The sequence below is a fragment of the Microcaecilia unicolor genome, chromosome 12, assembly GCF_901765095.1.
Source record: "Microcaecilia unicolor chromosome 12, aMicUni1.1, whole genome shotgun sequence".
Lineage (NCBI taxonomy): Eukaryota > Metazoa > Chordata > Amphibia > Gymnophiona > Siphonopidae > Microcaecilia > Microcaecilia unicolor.
Window position 1 is genome coordinate 58,136,109 of NC_044042.1, and position 20,790 is coordinate 58,156,898.

The 20,790-nt window shown below is 42.4% G+C and overlaps 1 protein-coding gene across 2 annotated transcripts in view; it reads left to right on the forward strand.

The window, feature by feature from the left end:
* The window catches only part of ARHGAP32 (Rho GTPase activating protein 32), a 385,189-nt gene that overhangs the window by 209,885 nt on the left and 154,514 nt on the right, over nucleotides 1-20,790 (forward strand). For both annotated transcript variants that reach the window (XM_030221202.1, XM_030221203.1), the window contains exons 6-10: nucleotides 119-256; nucleotides 635-727; nucleotides 2,563-2,685; nucleotides 3,705-3,782; nucleotides 16,248-16,329. In XM_030221202.1, the coding sequence (XP_030077062.1) occupies nucleotides 119-256; nucleotides 635-727; nucleotides 2,563-2,685; nucleotides 3,705-3,782; nucleotides 16,248-16,329 (514 nt within the window). The remainder of the gene's footprint in view (nucleotides 1-118; nucleotides 257-634; nucleotides 728-2,562; nucleotides 2,686-3,704; nucleotides 3,783-16,247; nucleotides 16,330-20,790) is intronic.

Genomic DNA, 20,790 nt, shown 5'->3' on the forward strand with positions numbered 1-20,790 from the left:
GAGCATGTGGCTGTCTCTTTGTCCACAAATGGTAGAAAGTTAGCCATTGTGGGCTTCACAATTGATCTTCCACTGCAAAAGAATTACAGTTGATAGATCTTACCTGTTCTGTCTGCAGGGCAGGAGCTGGATTGTGAAGCGAAGTTATGAAGATTTCAGAGTACTTGATAAGCACTTGCACCTATGTATCTATGACCGGCGCTTCTCCCAGCTCTCCGAGCTGCCTCGTTCCGACGCCTTCAAGGATAATCCAGAGGTAAGCCCTTCTTCCTTTCCTCACCATCATAGTAAAAGGCTTGTAGAAAACCATTAAATAAGGCTAATACTAAGAAGGCTGTCTCTCAGAGAGGCTGAATCAGGGGTACTGCTTTGCTCTTTACCATTGAAGCTGTTGTCCTAGGTGACTGCCTAGCCTTGCCTAGCCTAATGGTTGGGCCAGCCTTCACCTGAACTAAGGCCTAGATTTCAGAATACCCCAAATCTTCAAATTAATCTGGTTCTGACATCAGATATGGCCATGCTTTGCCATTTTTGATGTTCAGTCACCTTGAAACACTGACCAGTGGGAAAACAGATTAAACAATGGCTATTGAGATGCCAGCATCCTCTGATTTCTGTCTCTCCCCATTTGCAGGTTGTCACCCAAATGCTGATGGCTTACCTGTCACGGCTCTCAGCCATCGCAGGCAACAAGATAAACTGTGGACCTGCCCTCACGTGGATGGAGGTACTGTGAAACAGCCCAGACAAATCCCAACCCCCTAATAGAATAAACCATTACCTACATGCAGTACACAGAGGAACATACTAAAACCTTTAGAAACAAAGGTAAAGGGAGTGAATCACGTACTCACACTTACAACAAATATCAGTGCATTGCCAATCCCGAGGACATGGGGAAAGGTAACAGAAAAATCGCATATACCTGAAAGGAATTTGGTTGGACTAGTATAAGACTGAAGGTGTTTTGTGGTAGTCCTGGTATACACTTCACAGCAGAATGTAAAATGGCCATAAATATACAAAAATAATTGCAAGCCCTTTGGCGTCAGTGTTTCAGGCACTGTAGTCCCCAATTTTAGGTTTAATCAGAAAAACTGTATAATGCTTCTATTCTAAGGTACTGATAAAATGTAGATGCAGATATTTAGAGGCCGATATTCAAAGTTATTTAAGCAGGCAGGAGCCTCTCCTGCTCGCTTAAATAGCTTCCTGGTGCTAACCGGGGATATTCAGCGGCACTTAACCGGACAGTGTCGATGAATATCCCCTGAGAATGCCCAAACAGAAAACTGGGCTGTTTACAGGCGGCGCTGGGGCTTCAATTAGGACAGCTCTAGAGCTGTCCTAAATAAGGCCGCTTAGCTATGCGGGTGCTAGCTCTGAATACTGGGCTAGCACTCGCATAATTTTTTGTTCAATGTAAAAAATAATAATAAAAGCTCCCTCCCTTCCCAATGTCCCACTTCTGTTCTTTCCTTCCCCCCTTGCACATTAAGGCCCTCCCCCACAAGACCCTTCACCTCCCACCTCTCTCCCCAACCCGGGGGAGTGGAGAATACAAAACAAGTAGTACCGTGAGAGGTCACGGCAGCTATTTTCATTCAGCATCCGCAAAGGGCAGGAGCGAGGGGCCTGCGCTCCTGTCCCCCAATGACCACCACAGACCACCAGGGCTACATATAGACCCTGGGGGGGGGGGTCTACATGTATGGCTGGGGCAGGCAGTGGGCCATTAGGGTGGTGTAATGCTTTAGTCTGGGGGGAGGGGGAAGGAAAGAGAGTCATTGTCCGGGGGGAGGGCTCGGGGACTTTTTTTTAATTAAAAAAAAAAAAGGTATGTGGCCCCGGCCTGATATTCAGTGCCGGGACCCGCTAAATTTGGCTGCTTAACTATGCAGGTCACGGCACTGAATATTACCAGCACCCACATAAACCCTGGGCTCCTCCCTAACGCCCCCACCCCGTACCACCCCAATCTGCCTCTTTTTTTTTTTTTTTTGGCGGCGGCGGTCAGTATTCAGTAGCACTGCCCGCTTTAGTGCCACTGAATATTGGGTGGTAGGTGGCAACAAGTGGGCAGGAACCTTTCCTACCGGCTTAAATCTCAATATCGGCCCCTATATTTCCATCAACTAGAACACTCAGAGCAGTGAGAGAGCTCATTGCCTCCCTTAACTCTATTAATACTACTACTATTTATCATTTCTATAGCGCTACAAGGCATATGCAGCGCTGTACACCAAACACAAAAAAGACAGTCCCTGCTCAAAGAGCTTACAATCTAGATAAGACAGGTAAACAGAACAATTAAGGGTAAGGGAATAATAGGTGAGGTTAAGGACAGGGCAGGTGAGAAGTGGTTAGGAGTCAAAAACAGTGGTAAAGAGGTGAGCTTTAAGTTTGGACTTGAAAACGGCCAAAGACGGGGCCAGACGCACAGGTTCGGGAAGTCTATTCCAGGCGTGGGGTGCAGCAAGAACTCTGTTCCCATTTGCCAACAGTGGCCGTTGGCGTCAGGTCTCACAGCAAATGAACACCAGCCTTCTCTTTCTTTTCTAGATTGATAACAAGGGAAATCATCTGCTTGTCCACGAAGAGTCCTCCATTAATGTGCCTGCCATCGCTGCTGCCCATGTCATTAAGCGATATAATGCCCAGGCAGCAGATGAGCTGTCCTTTGAGGTAAAGGCAAAAAAGTGCATGCTCTGCTAAAAGATGTCAGTAATGCTTTGTTTCTCCTATTTGAATATGTACAATTTATATAGATAAGGAAGAAAATATTCTGATTTCAGAATCTATCCTGCATTATAGAGCTGTGCTGCCGAGCTATAGAACTGACATAGCCCTGAAATCATTCCTAAATAAAGTAACAGGAAGGCTGTATGTCAAAAGGAACAGGCTTAGTTTTTACTTTAGTGCATATGCCTTTAGTACACTGAGGGGCCCTTTTACTAAAGGGTTGGCGAGCGGGCAACAGGTTTGCTGTGTGCCAATCCAGAATTACTGCCGGGCTACCACAAGTGCCCGGCAGTAGTTCCCACCCCCAGTGCTTGTCATTTCTGGTGCTACAGTAATTTTTTTTTATTTTTGTAGCGCTGGAAATTAACCACCTAAAAGTTAGGCTACGCTAGTATAGAATAGACTCCTACAAGGTGCCCTGTTAAAGAAATACCCTCCTTATGGGATGTTACTGCCCTTTTAGGGGAGAGAGTATCATTTTCCTACTTTCTGCTGACTGTTAATGTGCTGAAGGCATGTGACCCCATCTATGGACAGATGAGTTTTCATTTTGCCTACGTCAGCCTGGTGATCTGCAGATAGCACCAGTGTCCTGTACCCTCTCTCAGAAACTGCTTTGCCTCCTATGTAACAAATATAAATGGAAGGCCTTGTTGGTAGATTTTTCTTTAAGTAATTGCTTCAAATGATTCTGCTGGTATTAGACAACAAAAGTTAATGATGTTGGCAGAATCGATTCCACCCTAATAATATCAGTAGCTTCATGTATAACATTTAGTGCAGAGCCTAGTTACATTTGAAACAGCCTGGCTTATGGAAACTAACTCCAAATCAGCTAATATATATTATAGGCTGTTTCCAAATTTCCATTTGGCATCTTTCCTGTGTTCTGGGGAGTTATACTACTGCTGTCCCCGGACTTTTTAGCTCAAGTGACTCTAGGTTATGCTTTTTTTTTCCAGGTAGGAGATATTGTGTCTGTGATTGACATGCCTCCAAAAGAGCTTACTACGTGGTGGAGGGGAAAGCACGGCTTTCAGGTATGGAAACAGTTATCAATTACAAACAGTTCAGTCAATATGAAATGTACAGGAGAGTTTGGGTATTAAGATGGACAGGATGGTAGTGGAAACTAGGTACGTATTTAGCATTCAAGGAGGTTAAATGTGCTGATGTCATAATCCCTCAGATTCTATAAAGGGCATCCAAAATTGGGCATGGATCTCAGATCTGCACACAAAATAATGAGTTAATGCGCTCCAATGATTTAATTATTGGAGTTAACAAGCATTTTTAATGGCACTAATTAGATTTGCACATGGATCTGGCTTTGTGCTATTCTGAAACAATGGGGACCTAAATTGGACCGCATGCAACTCAAAAGAGGATATGGCCGTGGCAGGGGCATGGGTGGGTCATGGGCATTTAGGTTTCAGTGTTATAGAGTAATGGAGATCCACACCCAGCTTGCGTGCTAGGATTTACTCCAGGTTTCAGCAGACATAAGTCCTTGCACCCAAAGCACTGTTCAATAAAGGGTGCTCATCCTGGAGCACCTTTTATTGAATGGTGCTGAGCGTGGATTTTTCCCAGCACCTAATTTTCAGCGCTGTTTATAGAATCTGGCCTAATCTATGTAAATGTTCAAAACAGTGGGACATTCAAGTATATTTTCCACCAATAAAGTGTTTTGGATATAATAGTAGTAAATATAATTTCATTGTCATCAAGCAGATGAATCCATTAAGAGTGGGTTGTGTCCATCAACCAGCAGGGGGAGATAGAGAGCACTGAAAAACCATAGTGCCTCATGGCCAGCTAGCTCCATCTGCCTCTTTAGTATTCTCTATCTCCCCAGCAGGGTGGTTGCAACTTGTTCAAGCTCCTTCAGAAAATCTGCCTGGGGTGGCTCCTGTGCTTTTGCCAGTTGTAGCAGGGGTGTTGTGGCTGATGGTGCCCACTTTAAAGGCAAATAGGTTAGCCCTTTCCCTGCCTTACCCGGCCCCGATGTGGAAGTAGACAAATAGGCAAGCCCTGTCCCTGTCTTTGCCCACGCTGTGGATGCAGGTGCATAGGTTCACCCTTTTCCTGCCTTTCCCATGCTACTGATCCTCCGGAGTTGGAAATTTGCCTCTTTCGCTGTTGCCTCAAACTTTCCTCACAGCGTTAAAAAAAAAAAAAAAAAAAAAAAAGTCACGTCGCGCTTTGGTGCTGCGATCCCAGAAAAGAGGTTTTCTTCTGATTGTGCAGCGTGACCGGAGTTCAGAGACTCAGTCTGGTGAAGTAAGAGCATTTTGTAGCTCCTCTGGGGAGGGCCCGCGTTTGGGACGATTTTGGCACGAATTTGCCATTTTGAATTTCCGCCTCGCCGATACTTGACTTTTTGCAGGATGGTTTACAAAAAGGCTTGGCCTATAATTCCCTGCGTGTTCAAGTGGCAGCCTTAGCATGTTTTCGAGGGAAGGTCACTAGCCTCTCTCTGGCTGCTTGCCCGGATGTGACACGGTTTCTTAAAGGGTGCTTCAGCTCCGTCCTCCCATGGGGGCTCCGTGTCCGGCCTGGAACCTGGGGTTAGTTTTAAAGGCCCTTCAGTGTTCGCCCTTCGAGGCGCTTAGGCGAGCTTCAGAGAAGGATGTGACCTTAAAGACGGTCTTTTTGGTGGCCATGACATCGGCGAGATGGGTATCTGAGCTCCAGGCGCTGTCCTGTCAAGACCCATTTCTGCAATTCTCAGAGTCCGGAGTAATGGTATGTACAGTGCCTTCCTTCATGCCTAAGGTGGTTTCAGCGTTTCACCTAAATCAGCCTATTTTCCTGCCCTCCTTTTCTAAAGAGGAGTTTCCAGAAGCCTATGGGCAGTTGCACCTTCTGGATGTGCGAAGGGCTCTGTTGCAATAATTGCCATGTCAAATGCCTCCAGGACTTCTGACCATCTTTTTGTTCTTTTGTCAGGTCCGCGCAGAGGGTCTCCAGCGTCTAAGGCCACTATAGCCTGTTGGCTCAAAGAAGCTATCTTTTCAGCATATCTGCTATCTGGCCAGCCTCCGCCTGAAGCCTTTAAGGCACATTCCACAAGAGCGATTTCCTCTTCTTGGGCTGAAACTGGAGCACTCTCTCTTCAAGAGATATGTAGTGCAGCTACTTGGGCTTCTAAGCTCTCGTTTGCCCGACATTACAGGCTGGATGTGGCTGCCAGAAGAGACGCGCATTTTGGAGCACAAGTGCTGGCGCGTGGTGTGGCTTGTTCCCACCCTATCTAGGGATTGCTTTGATACATCCCACTCGTAATGGATTCATCTGCTTGATGACAAGGAATGGAAAATTAGGTTCTTACCTTGGTAATTTTCTTTCCTTTAGTCATAGCAGATGAATCCATGAGCCCTCCCTCAGTGGTTCATTATGTGATTTATGTTCAGTTTTTCCTGTAGATATGTTCCCTCATTGGGAGAAGTTGGAAAACAGTCTTCAGGATTTCTGTTCAGTTACAGGAGGATGAGTTCATTCCCTCCTTTGAATTATAGCTCCAGTTTTGGGGCGTTCATCCGCTGTGAGGAAAGTTCATGTTATTATGCTTTGCGGTGTAACACTGCTTTGGGAGCTTCAAATACTGAAGAGGCAGATGGAGCTAGCTGGCCATGAGGCACTATGGTTTTTCAGTGCTCTCTATCTCCCCCTGCTGGTTGATGGACACAACCCACTCGTAATGGATTCATCTGCTATGACTAAAGGAAAGAAAATTACCAAGGTAAGAACCTAATTTTCCCATGGACTGGCTATATTTCTCTAGTGTTGCACCACAAGTGGGATCAGCTTCTTGAGGTTTCTATTTCTTTTATATGTGCATATTTCTGTTTCTAATTCGTGGTTACTTATTCTGTATTTGGTGAGTGACTGAGTGCTTCATATGTGTTAGAAATTAAATGCTAGCTACAGAAACCCTCATATCTGTGTAGGAATCTGTAGTATTCCTTTTTTTTTTTAATTTCCCAATAGGAGGTGCACTGGTGTTCTACAGCCCAGTATTGCAATTGAAGTGTGAATGTGTTTGGGTGTGGGGGGTGTCTTGCACTTATCTCCCAGAATGCTGGTCCACATAGGAAATGAACTCAGGCCTCTTCCTGTCCTTTATACTATCACTAGTCTTGAGCCGATGATCAGACATATACCGACTGGTACACTATGAATGCCCCTGACTGGTTCCTGTAGTATGCATCTCTGCTAATTGGCCTCTTGTGCTAATAAAAACCCTGGAATCATCACTCACCCTGTCCATAGATAAGTCACCTATAACTCTCTGAGTGCCTGGTTTTTTTTTGCTTGTATGGCTATCAGTGTGGGGACTTTTACGGATGATAGTAGATATACGAGGATTTGGTGGGTTGCATGGGGAAGTTGGAAGAAATATGGGGGTGGTAGCTGTTGGAATGTGTGTGCAGGGTAGTGTCCGACTTTGGTATGTCAGGGAGTGGCTTTTAAAGTATCTTTGTGCCGTAAGAACATAAGAATAGCCATACTAGGTTAGACCAATGGTCCATCTTGCCCAGTATCCTGTTTCCAGCAGTTTAGTTTGTAACCTGCCTAGAATGGAAGGATAGCGCGGACTAGAAATATTTTAAATAAACAAAGGAAGGTGTGGTATTATTTTCTTGGTCTTTGATTGTGTCCAGGAATCAGAACAGAACATAGTGATGGGACTTATCCACAGCTGATAGCTGAGAGCTTTGGTGTGCTTTCATTTTTAACCATCAGTGGATTTTTACTGCTTAAGTTACTTTGCCTGAAAAGCTTAGTGGTTTAATAACTCTGTGTCTGCTTAGGTCTCTTCACACAGAATTCCTGTGTCATATCTCCTGTAGTAATCCCATCTACTGGAACAGCTGTACATGTTGGCCACAGTCAACTTGCCCTTCTTTGGATGCCTTTATCTCTCTTATGAGTTATTCCTCTCTTAGTTCGTATGCCTTTGTACTCTCAAGCTCCCACGACAACTGTGAAATCTATGAAGTTTATGTTTTTACTTGGTGCATGGATACATAAGGATTAAATTAGGTTTGGGGATTGGGGTGGGGAGGGGTGTCGGGATTACCATTTCAATGTTGTCAAACCCCAGTTGGCCAACAGAAGAATTTTGGCTGAACACTATGTTTTGCGTAATCAGTGAAATAGAGGGTTTTTTGTAAGATCATTTGTTTTTTCAAGTGTCCGCAGTGGAAACAGAAGGCCTTAATATAATGTGCATGGAGTGTATACACAGCAGTAGCAGTTGTTCTGCATGCCAGGGGCACAGCCAAAAGTGGGTCTAGATAGGCCCAGCCTCCCTCCCCCCTTGTTTTATAGTCAAGCCAATCCAGTCAGCAGCATTGGAGGTGGTGTCAACATCTGCACAGCGTAGGTGCCCAACCATGTTATCCATCCTGGCTACATCACTGATGCCTCTGCCCTGCCAGTGCTCTCAGACTTGATCCGGTAGCTCTTATCCATTCACTTCTTGCCTCTGTTCAGTACTGGCAGTGATTTTTACCTGGTTAGTATGACATAAAGTGAGAGCACTCATCTGTTCACCTTGCAGTGTGGTCAGTCATTGTCCAGTTTACATGGGCGATGACCTGTTGGATTACATGTACAATTTTATTCTTTCAGATTTGTGACTTTAAGGCTTACGTTGCTAAGTTGGTATTACTCTGTTTTCATGTACAAAGGGAGTAATTTTATTTTATAAGGGACTTGGGCTTGTTGAACAGCATTTTACATGATTACAAGATTGCCCAATATATACTAATGTAAAAAAAAAAATTAGGCACAGAGAAATCACAGTGCCTTCTTTTATTTAAAATAAGCTTAGGCATTCCCAGGAGCTGAAATTTACAAAATACACACAAATGTGCCTGCTGTTCTGAGAACACACACATGCACACAATTGCTCCTGCCTTGGAGCTGTCTAAATGTGTGCACCAGCTTTTCTCGGGTTAATTTTAGAAAGGTGCATAAATACCACATGTGTACTATGGTTCTTGACAGCCTAGGCACTCCATCATGGTAAACACATTCACCAAAATGTTCATACTCTTGCATTACAATAAATGCAGTAGCCCTACAGACACTCTAGGTTGGGTTTCTTCTTGTTATTCATGTGGAGTTAGCCAATTCATCAGTAGAGAATTAAATTTATGTACAGTGGGGCTTAAGGGGTCAGTTTACTAACCCACTGTAACAAAGCTGGTTGCTGCACTGTTTTCTGGGGAAAAATTTACTGTGGGGTTCACTAACCTGTGGGACCCTCAGTACATCAGGCTACTGCATCTGTTTGTTTTTTATTATTATGCTTATTAGAATCTTGATATATCACCTTTCTGTGGTACAGTCAGTGCGGTTTACATAATTACATTCAAGTACTTTCTCTGTCCCTAGTGGGCTCATAGTATGAGTTCACAGTAATTTTATTTTTATTGCATTGCTGCAACCAGGAATATTGTGAGTTCCTGGCTGCACCGGTGCAGAAATAGCAGTCACCAAGTTGGGCCCGCCATTTTAACAAGAACCAGGGCAGGTGATTTTGTTTTGTTTAAAAAAATTTTTTTAAAGTAACCCATTCCCCTAACCACTTGCACACCACAGTTGCCCCCACTCGGAACCAATCATGGGTTTGGGGGGGGGGGGGTGGGGGCAGAAGTGATTCCCAGTCACTCCTTGCCCTGGAGACTCCCTGTTTTAAAATGACAGTCTCGATCTCCTAGCAGTAGTCCCACAGTACTGCCGCTAGGGTTCAGACTGCCAAATAAGGAAGCACGTTGCATGACTGCTTTTAGGGGCCTGAAGCTGTCATTTTGAAGCAGGGAGCTGCCAGGCAGGAATGCACTGGTTTCACTTTTGCCGCCTCACTACCCGCAAGGAGACCCACATTAAATGTCTGGGTAGAGGGGACGGGGAGAATCTAGGGTGTTGTGTGAAAAGGAGGCTGGGGGTGGAAATTGTTGGATTATTTGTAGTAAATAATTAGCAGATTTTATACACACAGCTTCAGCTTTAGAAATGTTAATTTCTTTTCTTCATCTCTCTCACATACACCCCAGAATAATTCACTGCTGAGTCACTTTAAAGTTGAAGTAACAAAACATCTGTTTACTCACAGTTTGTAGTTAGATTATATTCAGACAGGCTTATATTTACATAATACTACACATTTGGATTATCAGCTCTTTCCATGTGCTTAGATGGTAATGGATGCTCACACCATAGATCTTCAGTCTAGGAGAGATCATTAGAGCTCCATGTGCTGTGCCTAATCACCCCCACAGCAAGTTGCATGGCTGTGACCTCTCTAGGAAATTCACATCAGAGGTCACAGAGTAATCACAGAGAAAAAATTGGTGACAGGCAATGCATGTAAAATACAATACATTATTCCAACAAACCCCTTCTCATGCATAACTGTCATGCAATTATTAATTCATACAAAGTCCAAGCTTTATTCGCAGATTCTCAAAACGTTCTCTGGGTAACGGTTTGGTCATGATGTCAGCTGTCATCTCACTGGTGTGACAATAGTCTAGACTGATGACCCCTTCTTTCGCCAACTCTCGCACGTTGTGATATTTCGTTGCGATGTGCTTGGTGCGTGACTGAACCTTGTCATTCTGTGACAGTCTGATGCAGCTCTGATTATCTTCCATTATCTGGATTGGTCTCTGTTCAGCTATTCCAAAATCCAGCAAAAGTTTTTCAATCCACATCAGTTCTCTGCATGCTTCTGATACAGCCACATATTCAGCTTCTGTAGAAGACAGACTCACAATACTTTGTTTATGACTGGCCCAAGAAATGTTTACATTTCCATACATAAACACATATCCACTTGTGGATTTATAATCAGAATGATCCCCTGCCCAATCTGAATCACAGTAACATATTAGTTTTGGATTACTATTGGCTGAAATCTTTAATTTACAATCAATGGTACCTTTTAAATACCTTACCATCCTTTTAACTGCAGTCCAATCTGATTTGGTAGGTGAGCTGACCCTTCTGCTCAAAATTCCTACTGCATTTGCTATATCAGCCCTGTATGTGGTAGTCAGATATAAAAGCTTACCTATGGCTGATCTATATTGGATGTTATCTGGTAAAGGTTCTCTTACTGTTTCATCCTTCAGAAAATCAGTGATCATGGGAGTGCTTACAACTTGGGCATCTTGCATACCTAAACTTTCAATAAGCTCATTTATTTTCTGCTTCTGGCTTAGAAGATAAGAACCATCATTTTGTTTCTCAATTTCTATACCAAGATAGTATGACACATTACCAAGTTCTTTTATCTCAACATTCAGGTTTAAATATTTTACAATGTCCTTGTACTCTTGCTCACTTTCGCTTGCAATGAGCAGATCATCAACAAAAGCTAAAATGTATGCATATTGTCCATTTCTGCACCTAGTGTACAAGCATTTATCTGCTTCACCTTGCTTAAATCCTAAATTTGTCAATATTTCATGCAATTTGTCATTCCAACATTTTGCACTTTGCTTTAATCCATAAAGACCTTTGTTTAATTTACACACTAGCTGTCTTTGTTTTGTATTTATGAAACCTGTTGGCTGTTCCATGTACAAGTCTTCAGTTATATCTCCATGAAGAAATGCTGTTTTCACATCAATGTGGTTGACTTGCATGCCTTTTGAGACTGCAATGCTCAGAAGTGTTCTAATTGTTGTGTGTTTCACTACAGGTGCAAACACTTCATCAAAATCTTCTCCATATTTTTGAAGATATCCCTTTGCGACTAATCTGGCTTTATACCTTTCCACTTTTCCTTGTGCATTCCTTTTTAACTTGAATACCCATTTGCATCCTATAGCTTTCTTGCCAGGAGGTAATTTTGTAAGAATCCAAGTTTTATTTTTATGCAATGCATCAATTTCTTCTTGTGCAGCTTTACGCCATTCAGCAGCTTCTTCTGCTGGCATTTTCTCAATCTCATCCCATGTTAAGGGCTCTTGAGCTTCTGCTGACTTTGTTAGGTAAGACAGTCTTGGGGGTGGAACACCTTTGTTTTCCCTGGATGAGTGTCTGACAACAGGTTGGTCTGACCTTTCCGCATCCTCTAAATCTGAGAGTCCTTCTCCAATTGATTCCCCTTCTCCAACTGTACTGTCTTCTGCAATGATCCTTTCTGTGTCTGCTTCCTCTGCCTGTTCCTCGTTAGATACAGATGAGTTGCTTTCAGACATCTGCCTTGGTATGGCATTTATATACACTGGCATGTCTATTATGGTTCTAGTTTCATATTCTGGATGATAAGGCTCATCTGGGATAATCCAGCCTTTATCAACCCTTTTGTTTTCATCAAAATATGTAACATGTCTTATGCCAACAATGCCAGTTTTCAGATTCAAAATTCTATATCCTTTGTGTCCTGGAGCATAGCCAACTAAAATGCCCCTTTCTGTTGTGGAATCCAGCTTATGCCTTCTTTGCTTTGGTACATGAGCATATGCTGTACTTCCAAATGTTCTTATGTGTGACAGGTTTGGCTTCCTACCATGCCATGTCTCATGTGGTGTGCGCTCAGCGCCTTTAGTTGGCATTCTGTTTTGTAGGTACACTGCTGTGAGAATGGCTTCCCCCCATAGTCTTTTAGGGAGATTGCTATCTGACAGCATACATCTGGTCATTTCCACAAGTGACCTAAATTTTCTCTCTGCAACAGAATTTTGCTCTGGTGTATAAGCTACTGTTGTGGTATGCTGAATGCCTTCTTGTTCTAGAAATGTGCGCATGCTTTGTGAAGTGAACTCACCACCATTGTCGGTCTGAAGAACCTTTGGTTTTCTTTCAAATTTATTGCTCACCATGGCTACGTATTTCTTCAGCATGTCTGTGACTTGACTTTTTTCTTTCAGCAAATAGGCCACACAATATCTAGAGAAATCATCCAAGAATATTAGCACAAATCTGTTATTTCCCAATGATGGGATATTAAACGGTCCACATAAGTCACTGTGTATTAAGTCCAGTACTTTATTACTCCTATTTCCTGTGTATGCAGGAAATGAGGGTCTCACACCTTTTTGAGTAACACAGTCTATGCATTTCTCCATTTTACCAGCATCTGCACTTATCTGAATGCCTGTGGCAAGTTGCTTACTGTAAAGATCCTGGATCACCTTAAAATCACGATGTCCCAGGCGGCGGTGCCAGATTTCCAGACTACATTTACCATCATTCTTCCTTACTTGCGCCAGATGTGAGGCTTCACCTGAAATGCTCAGTTTATAAACATCATTATGCATAAAAGCTTCAGCATACACTTCATCATTTTTAGAGATTGTGCACTTACTGTTTTCAAAATGAATCGCAAATCCCTTCTTATCTAATGTAGATACACTAAGCATATTGCAAACTGCTTGGGGAATATACAAGACATCACTTACAGGAATTTCTTTAACTTCATTAGACACTTTGCATTTTAAGAATCCAATGCCTTTTGCTTGGATCTGAGTAGTCCCTGCATTTGCAGTTTGAAGAATACCTTCTTCTGGACTCATTTCCTGAAAGAAATCCTTACAATTGGTTAAATGGCATGTGCTCCCCGAATCCAAAATCCAAGTACTTTCATTTGAATTATTATTTACCATAGTCAAAGATTTTTCTGCCATTAGAAAGCTCTTATGTTTATCATTTTCTTTTGTACATGTCCTGCTTGGAAAGTTCTTTTGTTCCATTGGCTTAGGTGAGCTAGAGGGAGTGTTTTGTGTTTCCTTACACCATTTAGATACATGTCCCTCCTTTCCACATGAATAGCAAATCAGCTTGCCCTTGGGTGGAGTTTTCCCATAGCTCCGCCTTCCTCTGTTCTTTGCCAAGAAATTTGTTTCATTTCTCTCTGACTGTCTTTGAGAACACATCTCCTCAGAATCATTAATTATGCATTCCTGCCTCAGTTTTGATGCTGCCTGTTCAAAAGATTGCCCTTCAATGGCTTCATTTACAGACCTAAAAACATCAAACTTCTTTGATAGTGAGGTAAAAAGAAATGCTCTTTTCAATGCATCACACATGGGAATTCCAGAAAGTTCTAACTTTTGAAATGAAGACATAAGATGCATAATGTGATCATTACATTTACTTTTATCCCTTAATTTGGTCTCATTTAACTCTGCTAACCAAATTGGTTGCTGTTTTGCATATGTAGTTGCATACATAGTTCTCAGTTTATATAAAATTTCGTTTGCTGTATCTTTTGCCTCCACTAATATGGCTTGTTTCTCTGAGAGAGCTTCCAAAAACATGCACTTCACATAATAGTTTGCATTGTCCCATTCAGCCATATTTTCAGCTGTTCTGTTTTGGTCTAAACATATATTTAATTTCTTTGCTTGAAGGAGACATCTGAATCTTAGTTCCCATTGCTGATAATTAAATTCAGTTAATTTAGGCACCTTGAGAGAGTAGAAAAATGGTGAATTTCCTCCCTCAGCCATTTCTTAGCCTTGCCTTCTGTTTAGTGTGTGGGGGGGGGGGGGGGGGGGAGAGAGAGACAGACTGAATCTTTCTTTTAAAACTTAAGAGAAAAATTTGGCTTTTTCACTGCCTGGTAATATTTCTCCCTTTTTCAATTCCTGGGCTGGGCCCATAACCCTTTTGTTGGATTATTTGTAGTAAATAATTAGCAGATTTTATACACACAGCTTCAGCTTTAGAAATGTTAATTTCTTTTCTTCATCTCTCTCACATACACCCCAGAATAATTCACTGCTGAGTCACTTTAAAGTTGAAGTAACAAAACATCTGTTTACTCACAGTTTGTAGTTAGATTATATTCAGACAGGCTTATATATACATAATACTATACATTTGGATTATCAGCTCTTTCCATGTGCTTAGATGGTAATGGATGCTCACACCATAGATCCTCAGTCTAGGAGAGATCATTAGAGCTCCATGTGCTGTGCCTAATCACCCCCACAGGAAGTTGCATGGCTGTGACCTCTCTAGGAAATTCACATCAGAGGTCACAGAGTAATCACAGAGAAAAAATTGGTGACAGGCAATGCATGTAAAATACAATACATTATTCCAACAGAAATTAATTTTTACAAGCAACTAGCCCCTTCAAATTACTCTCAAGGAGGAAAAGATAATGTCTTTTGACGCTGCTTTATTCATTTTGCATAATAGTGAGGTGGTTTGCATGCATTTTCATGCTTTGGATTTCATTATTTAATGAGAATTGTGGTAAAAAAAATAAATCCCACATAAAGCTGTGTTATTGGCAAATAATGCATGTTAATTGGTAAATAATGTACATTATTGTGATAGCTTAGTAAATATCCTACAAGTTTGTATATGAGGTAGCAGTAGAGGGTGAAGTGACTTGCTGTAGATCACAAGGGGCATTAGCAAACCATGAACCCTGGATCACCTGCTCTGTTGTCCACTATAGTAACTAGTAGGCTACTCCTTTTCTTGTCTTGGATGGTAGAGTCTCTTGTAATTTAAATGATACAAATATTTAAATTCTTGAAAGAGAGTAAGGAACCAAACAACTGTTTCAAAAAATGGAACGGAAGGGTATAGAACTAGAGGACATGAAACAAAGCGAAGCTGGTGGGTTCCTGGAATGCTCTTCCATGGGAAGTGGTGGGGGTCAAAAACAGTGACAGAATTCAAAATGGCTTGGGATAATCATACAGGTTCCCTATATGACATAAAGTTGGAATAAAATTGTAGCACATTTCCACTCGGAGTAAAACTTAACTTTTTTTCTTTTTTTTGAGTTAGAAGGAAAAAAAAAAGAATCATAGAGGGGAGTAGACTGCATTGAGTGTCAGTTACAATCCTAAAGATAAAGGGGGGAGGGGGGCAACCCACATGGAGTCATAGGTGTACCCCTGGCCATCTTTCTGGGAAGAATGGATGGAGATGACTTTTATTTGTGCGGGCTTTTAGTAGAAAAGTTCTCATTTCTTATTTTATATTGTTTTTCATGTGTATGGTATTGTCTCTAGTGTATAAGTAATGCCACACTGGGAAAAGACCAAGGGTCCATCGAGCCCAGCATCCTGTCCATGACAGCGGCCAATCCAGGCTAAGGGCACCTGGCAAGCTTCCCAAACGTACAAACATTCTATACATGTTATTCCTGGAATTGTGGACTTTTCCCAAGTCCATTTAGTAGTGGTTTATGGACTTGGCCTTTAGGAAACCCTCTAACTCCTTTTTAAACTCTGCCAAGCTAACCGCCTTCACCACGTTCTCCGGAAACAAATTCCAGAGTTATGTGATTTTATGTTTGTCTAATGTTTTATTTGATTTTATGGATGTTTTATTTTATATCCTGCCTAGAGTGGTACATAGGGTAGGTTATAAATATTTTTAAATATATTAAATAAATATGTAACTATGTTATAATGCCAAACAGAGCTCAAGATGAAATTGTGCTCTGAGTATTGCTTTAGCAGTCCCTTAGTTCAATCTCCTTACCTGTGTTCTTTCTTTTCCTTTTGCAGGTGGGGTTTTTTCCTAGTGAATGTGTCGAACTAATTAATGACAAAGTCCCCCAGTCTATGAGCAACTGTGTACCAAAAGCAGGTATGTGGCATTAACGAGCATTTAGGTATGTTCTGTAAGGATTTTGAGCACACTGTTCTAAAGCTTGTGTTTATCAATGTTCCATATTATGTCATTGTTTTTTGATGCATGTACACGTTATCATTCATTCGGTTGCTTTTTTCATGCCATCTCATTTTACCCTTTAGCTGATGAATGTGCTTTCATTGGTAGATGTCAAACTTCTTTAAAGTTAGCCCTTTCTGCAGTTGTGGCACCTTGAAAAAATTAGTCCTTTCATTTGAAGGTTTTGGCTGTTATACCTTTCAGCTTATACTTTCTTAGATCCTTAGTTTAATGAAATTGTATTATGGATCGCCTACTGCTTAGCAGCCCCAATAACACTATTCTGAGAGAGCATCAACTTGTCAGATCTCAGAGGCTAAGCAGGATTAGGCCTATTTAGTATGTGGCTGGGGGACCAGCGGATATCGTAGGCTGGAGAAAGCGACAGCAGGAATGTCAGTCACTCTGGTGAGGCCTTGACTATGTAACTTTGTAACAGACAAGATACTGCCTACTATGCCCAGCTTTTGAGCATTTTGCCGCACACTTTGTTCTGTCACCTCATTAAGATAATTCCTTATTGTCTGATGTGATATAGGTAGAAAAACGCAGTGGATCTTGGCAGAAGCCACAGTAATATAGAACTGAGAGGCTGAAGAATAGAATTTAACCAATAAATCAAGGGCCCATTTCATACCTAGGGGGTAGGAAGGACAAGCTGCTTAGGTTTTCTAGCATAGGCATCTGTTACACCATGACCCAGCCCAGGTAACCGGTAACACTTTAACTAAATAGTAACAACTTGGCTGCAGCTTATTATATAAATAACTGTTTAAGAAAACATTGAACTTGAATGCGTACCCGAGCCAAACTTCAAGCTCCTAAGAGCTAACAAACTGCAGAGTCCAGCCCACCATTATATATGCAAGACTGATCAATATACCATGCACTGTCTGGAACACAGGATGCCTTCACCATGCAGCAAGGGATGTCCAACTCAGGTGCTCTCCCAGCTTCACCAAACATCATCTTGATGAAATCAGTGTGACTTCAACAACCCAGGTTGGGATACTCTTGTCATCATGGCTGCAACTTGTAACAGGAAACAAGAATAGCCAGTATATGGGAGGGGGTAATTCCCTCAGTAAGCACAAGATGGCCTCCGTGCACTAGCTGAGACTTTAAAGTTTCCACTTTGGGCACCCCCCCCTAGCAGGGTGTCTGCCTGCCTGGGACGGGAAGATTCTTCCATCCAAGCCAAGCATGCCAATAACCAAATACCCCTGGGTTGTGGGTGCTCCAGATGCCCCGCGCCATGTTAAGGTCAGCTACACGAATTCAGGGGCACTCCGCCTCATGTACTTTTCAGCTTGTATATGTCTTCTGTGTGATTGAAATTACAAGACCACAAATGTTCATATGACCTTGAAAATGATGGTGATGAAAGGGACCTTTAGTGATCAGTAGGGGCAAACTGACAAGATTGCAGGGGTGGACTGACCAAATGGGCAACCAGGCACTTCCCAAGGGCCCAGAGGGTCTGGGGGTCCCAGTGCCTCTCTCTCCTCCCCTGCACACTACAGCTCCCTGGGCCTCAATGGGGCCTACTTTGAAGGGCCCTGGTGGTCTGTGGCCTCTTCAGGGGCAGGAAAGAATCCTACCCTTTCCTGGCCGCCTTGCTGCTCTGTCCAGCACTGTTACGACTTCAAAATGACTGCCGGGACTCGCGAGACTGCTGCAGGAAGTCTCAGCAGCCATTAAGAAGTGGCAGTGCCGAGTAGAGCGGCGGGCAGGGAAGAGTGGGGTTCTTTCCTGCCCCTCGAAGAGGCCATTAGACCACCAGGGCACTCCAAGATAGGCCCGGGGGGCTGTAGTGTGTAGAGGGGGTGCTGGAAACAAAGGTGGAGAGGGGGCCCTATGACCCCTTCGGTCTTGAGGCCCAGATCACTGTCAGTGCACCCCTGCAAGATTGACAGTTGTTTTCTTCTCAGTGATCTCATGCTTCCTCAGTTCCAGTAGTTTCTTGTCCCCGTTGCTGTTACCCAGACATAACTTATTTTGTGCCATGCGGAAATGGATTACTTATTGTGTAGCTAAAGAAAGATAAATATTTCAGGCTTTGATAGCTGCCGTGTCTGGTAACAGGTCTGTTCATAGAAAGGATAGATATTTAAGATTTCAAATAAAAGCTCTTCCCCCTGTTAAGTATAATCTGGAACTTTGCATAGTGGAGTTGTTAAAAATGAACTAAGTTATGGTAGTAGACAGATTTTAGGCATATTTTATGAATCATATGCATTTTTGTCACTGTGTCCGTCATTAAGGGAGTAATTCTATAGGGGAGCTAATATCGCATGATAGGCCCTTTTTTTCTGAGCGCCCAGATATTATTATAGATACTAGCGTCACCCAGCATTGGGGTGCCTAAAATCCGGATTTTACACCAGCCATAGACCTGATGCAACTGCAGGGGCCCAGATGTGACAGGGGTGCATGTAACTTACTGTATTCTGTAAGTTGTGTGCATAAGTGGCAGCCCCTCCCCTGCTCCGCCCATCTGAATACCCTTTGCATTTACATGCTGTGGGCTGGATTCTATATATGGCGCCTAAAAATTGACGCTGTAAAAAGCATTATTCTATAAGCTGCACTTAAAGTTAGGCGCTGTATATAGAATAGCGCTTAAAGGGAAATGGGACTTGATATACCGCCTTCCTGAGGTTTTTGCAACTACATTCAAAGCGGTTTACATATATTCAGGTACTTATTTTGTACCAGGGGCAATGGAGGGTTAGGTGACTTGCCCAGAGTCACAAGGAGCTGCAGTGGGAATTGAACTCAGTTCCCCAGGATCAAAAGTCCACTGCACTAACCCCTAGGCTACGCCTCTACCCGGAAGTTGTTAGGAAGACATACCAAAAGACATGCCTATTACTTGATAACTATAGCATTAGAAAAGAGCCGGTAAATTGCCCATTGTGAGAGGAATTCTATAAATAACAAACACAGGTGCTGAAAAATATGGTGTCTTTTATAGAATAGTGTGTAGCGCTGATTCCCTTGCCTAACTTTGAGCACCAGTTGTAAATGCAGGCACCCAAGTTATTTATTTATTTGTTACATTTGTATCCCACATTTTCCCACCCTTTTGCAGGCTCAATATGGCTTACATAGTACCGTAAACGGCGTTAGCCGATTCCGGTATGAACAAGGTGATATTGAGGTACATGTATGGTAAAGACCATTGGGGGGAACTTAGAGAGGGAGAGGAAGGATTAAGATATGTCCAGTTACAGTCTTTGGTTACGTTAGGTGCTCTTACCTATTATCTGTAACTACACACATAACATTTCGGAATGCCCCTGATACATTTGGTCTGCTGGCTTATAAGAACCTCTGTCGAAGGCTTTGTATGTCGAAACACGGCCCATGTTGTTTTGTTTTTGGTGTCAGCACATCTTTTTTGAAGAATAAACTTTGATCTCCTTGGACATTGTAGCTGGCATATTTCATTCCTGTACAGCTTATCCTATACACCTCAACATGTATGTGCACACATACAGTTGCATATTTGCTGTATAAATGTTAGCGCCTTCTTTATAGAATTACCCTCATATATCATAAAAGTAGGCAGTAGAATTCTGTGTACCTACATAGACATATTCCAAAAGATGAACGAGGAGAGACTTGAAGACTTAAAGATGTATACCCTAGAGGAAAGGAGGGATAGGAGGTATAAGATACCAACGTTTAGATACGTAAAAGTTATTAATATGCAATCTAATCTTTTCAGCAACAGGGAAGCGGTAGAACTAGACCTCACGAGTTGAGGTTGCAGGGTTGGGAGACTTAAGAACAATGTCAGGAAATACTTTTTAACAGAAAAGATGATGGAAGCCTGGAATGTACTCTCGCGGGAGGTTGTAAAGACAAAAATGGTTATGGAATTCAAGAATGTGTGGGATAAATACAGTGGAATACTATATAGAAAAAGGATGGAATCCAATTAAAACAAAACTTAAGTGACTTCATAGCTGGAGTGAGGTTTGGCAGCAGTTTCAGAGGCTGGGAAGTTAGACCAATGCTGGGCAAACTTCTACAGTCTGGGTCCCGTAAATGGCAAAAAAAAAAACATATCGGGATCAAGGCTGGAGTAGGCTTCAATGGCAATTAGTTGGGAAGTATGACTGGTTCCGGGCAGACTTCTACAGTATGTGCCCCAAAATTAGCAGGGAGAGATAGAGGTTAAGAAGCGTATTTTCAAAGCACTTAGATTTACAAAGTTCCCTAGGTTACTATTTAACTTTGCAAGTCTAAGTGCTTTGGAAATGAGCCCCTCAGTATACCAGTGTTTAACCACGAGGAAGTAGAACCTGTGCAGACTGCCAGATTCAACTGGGGTCACCTTGTTGGCTAAACTGGATGGACATTTTCTGT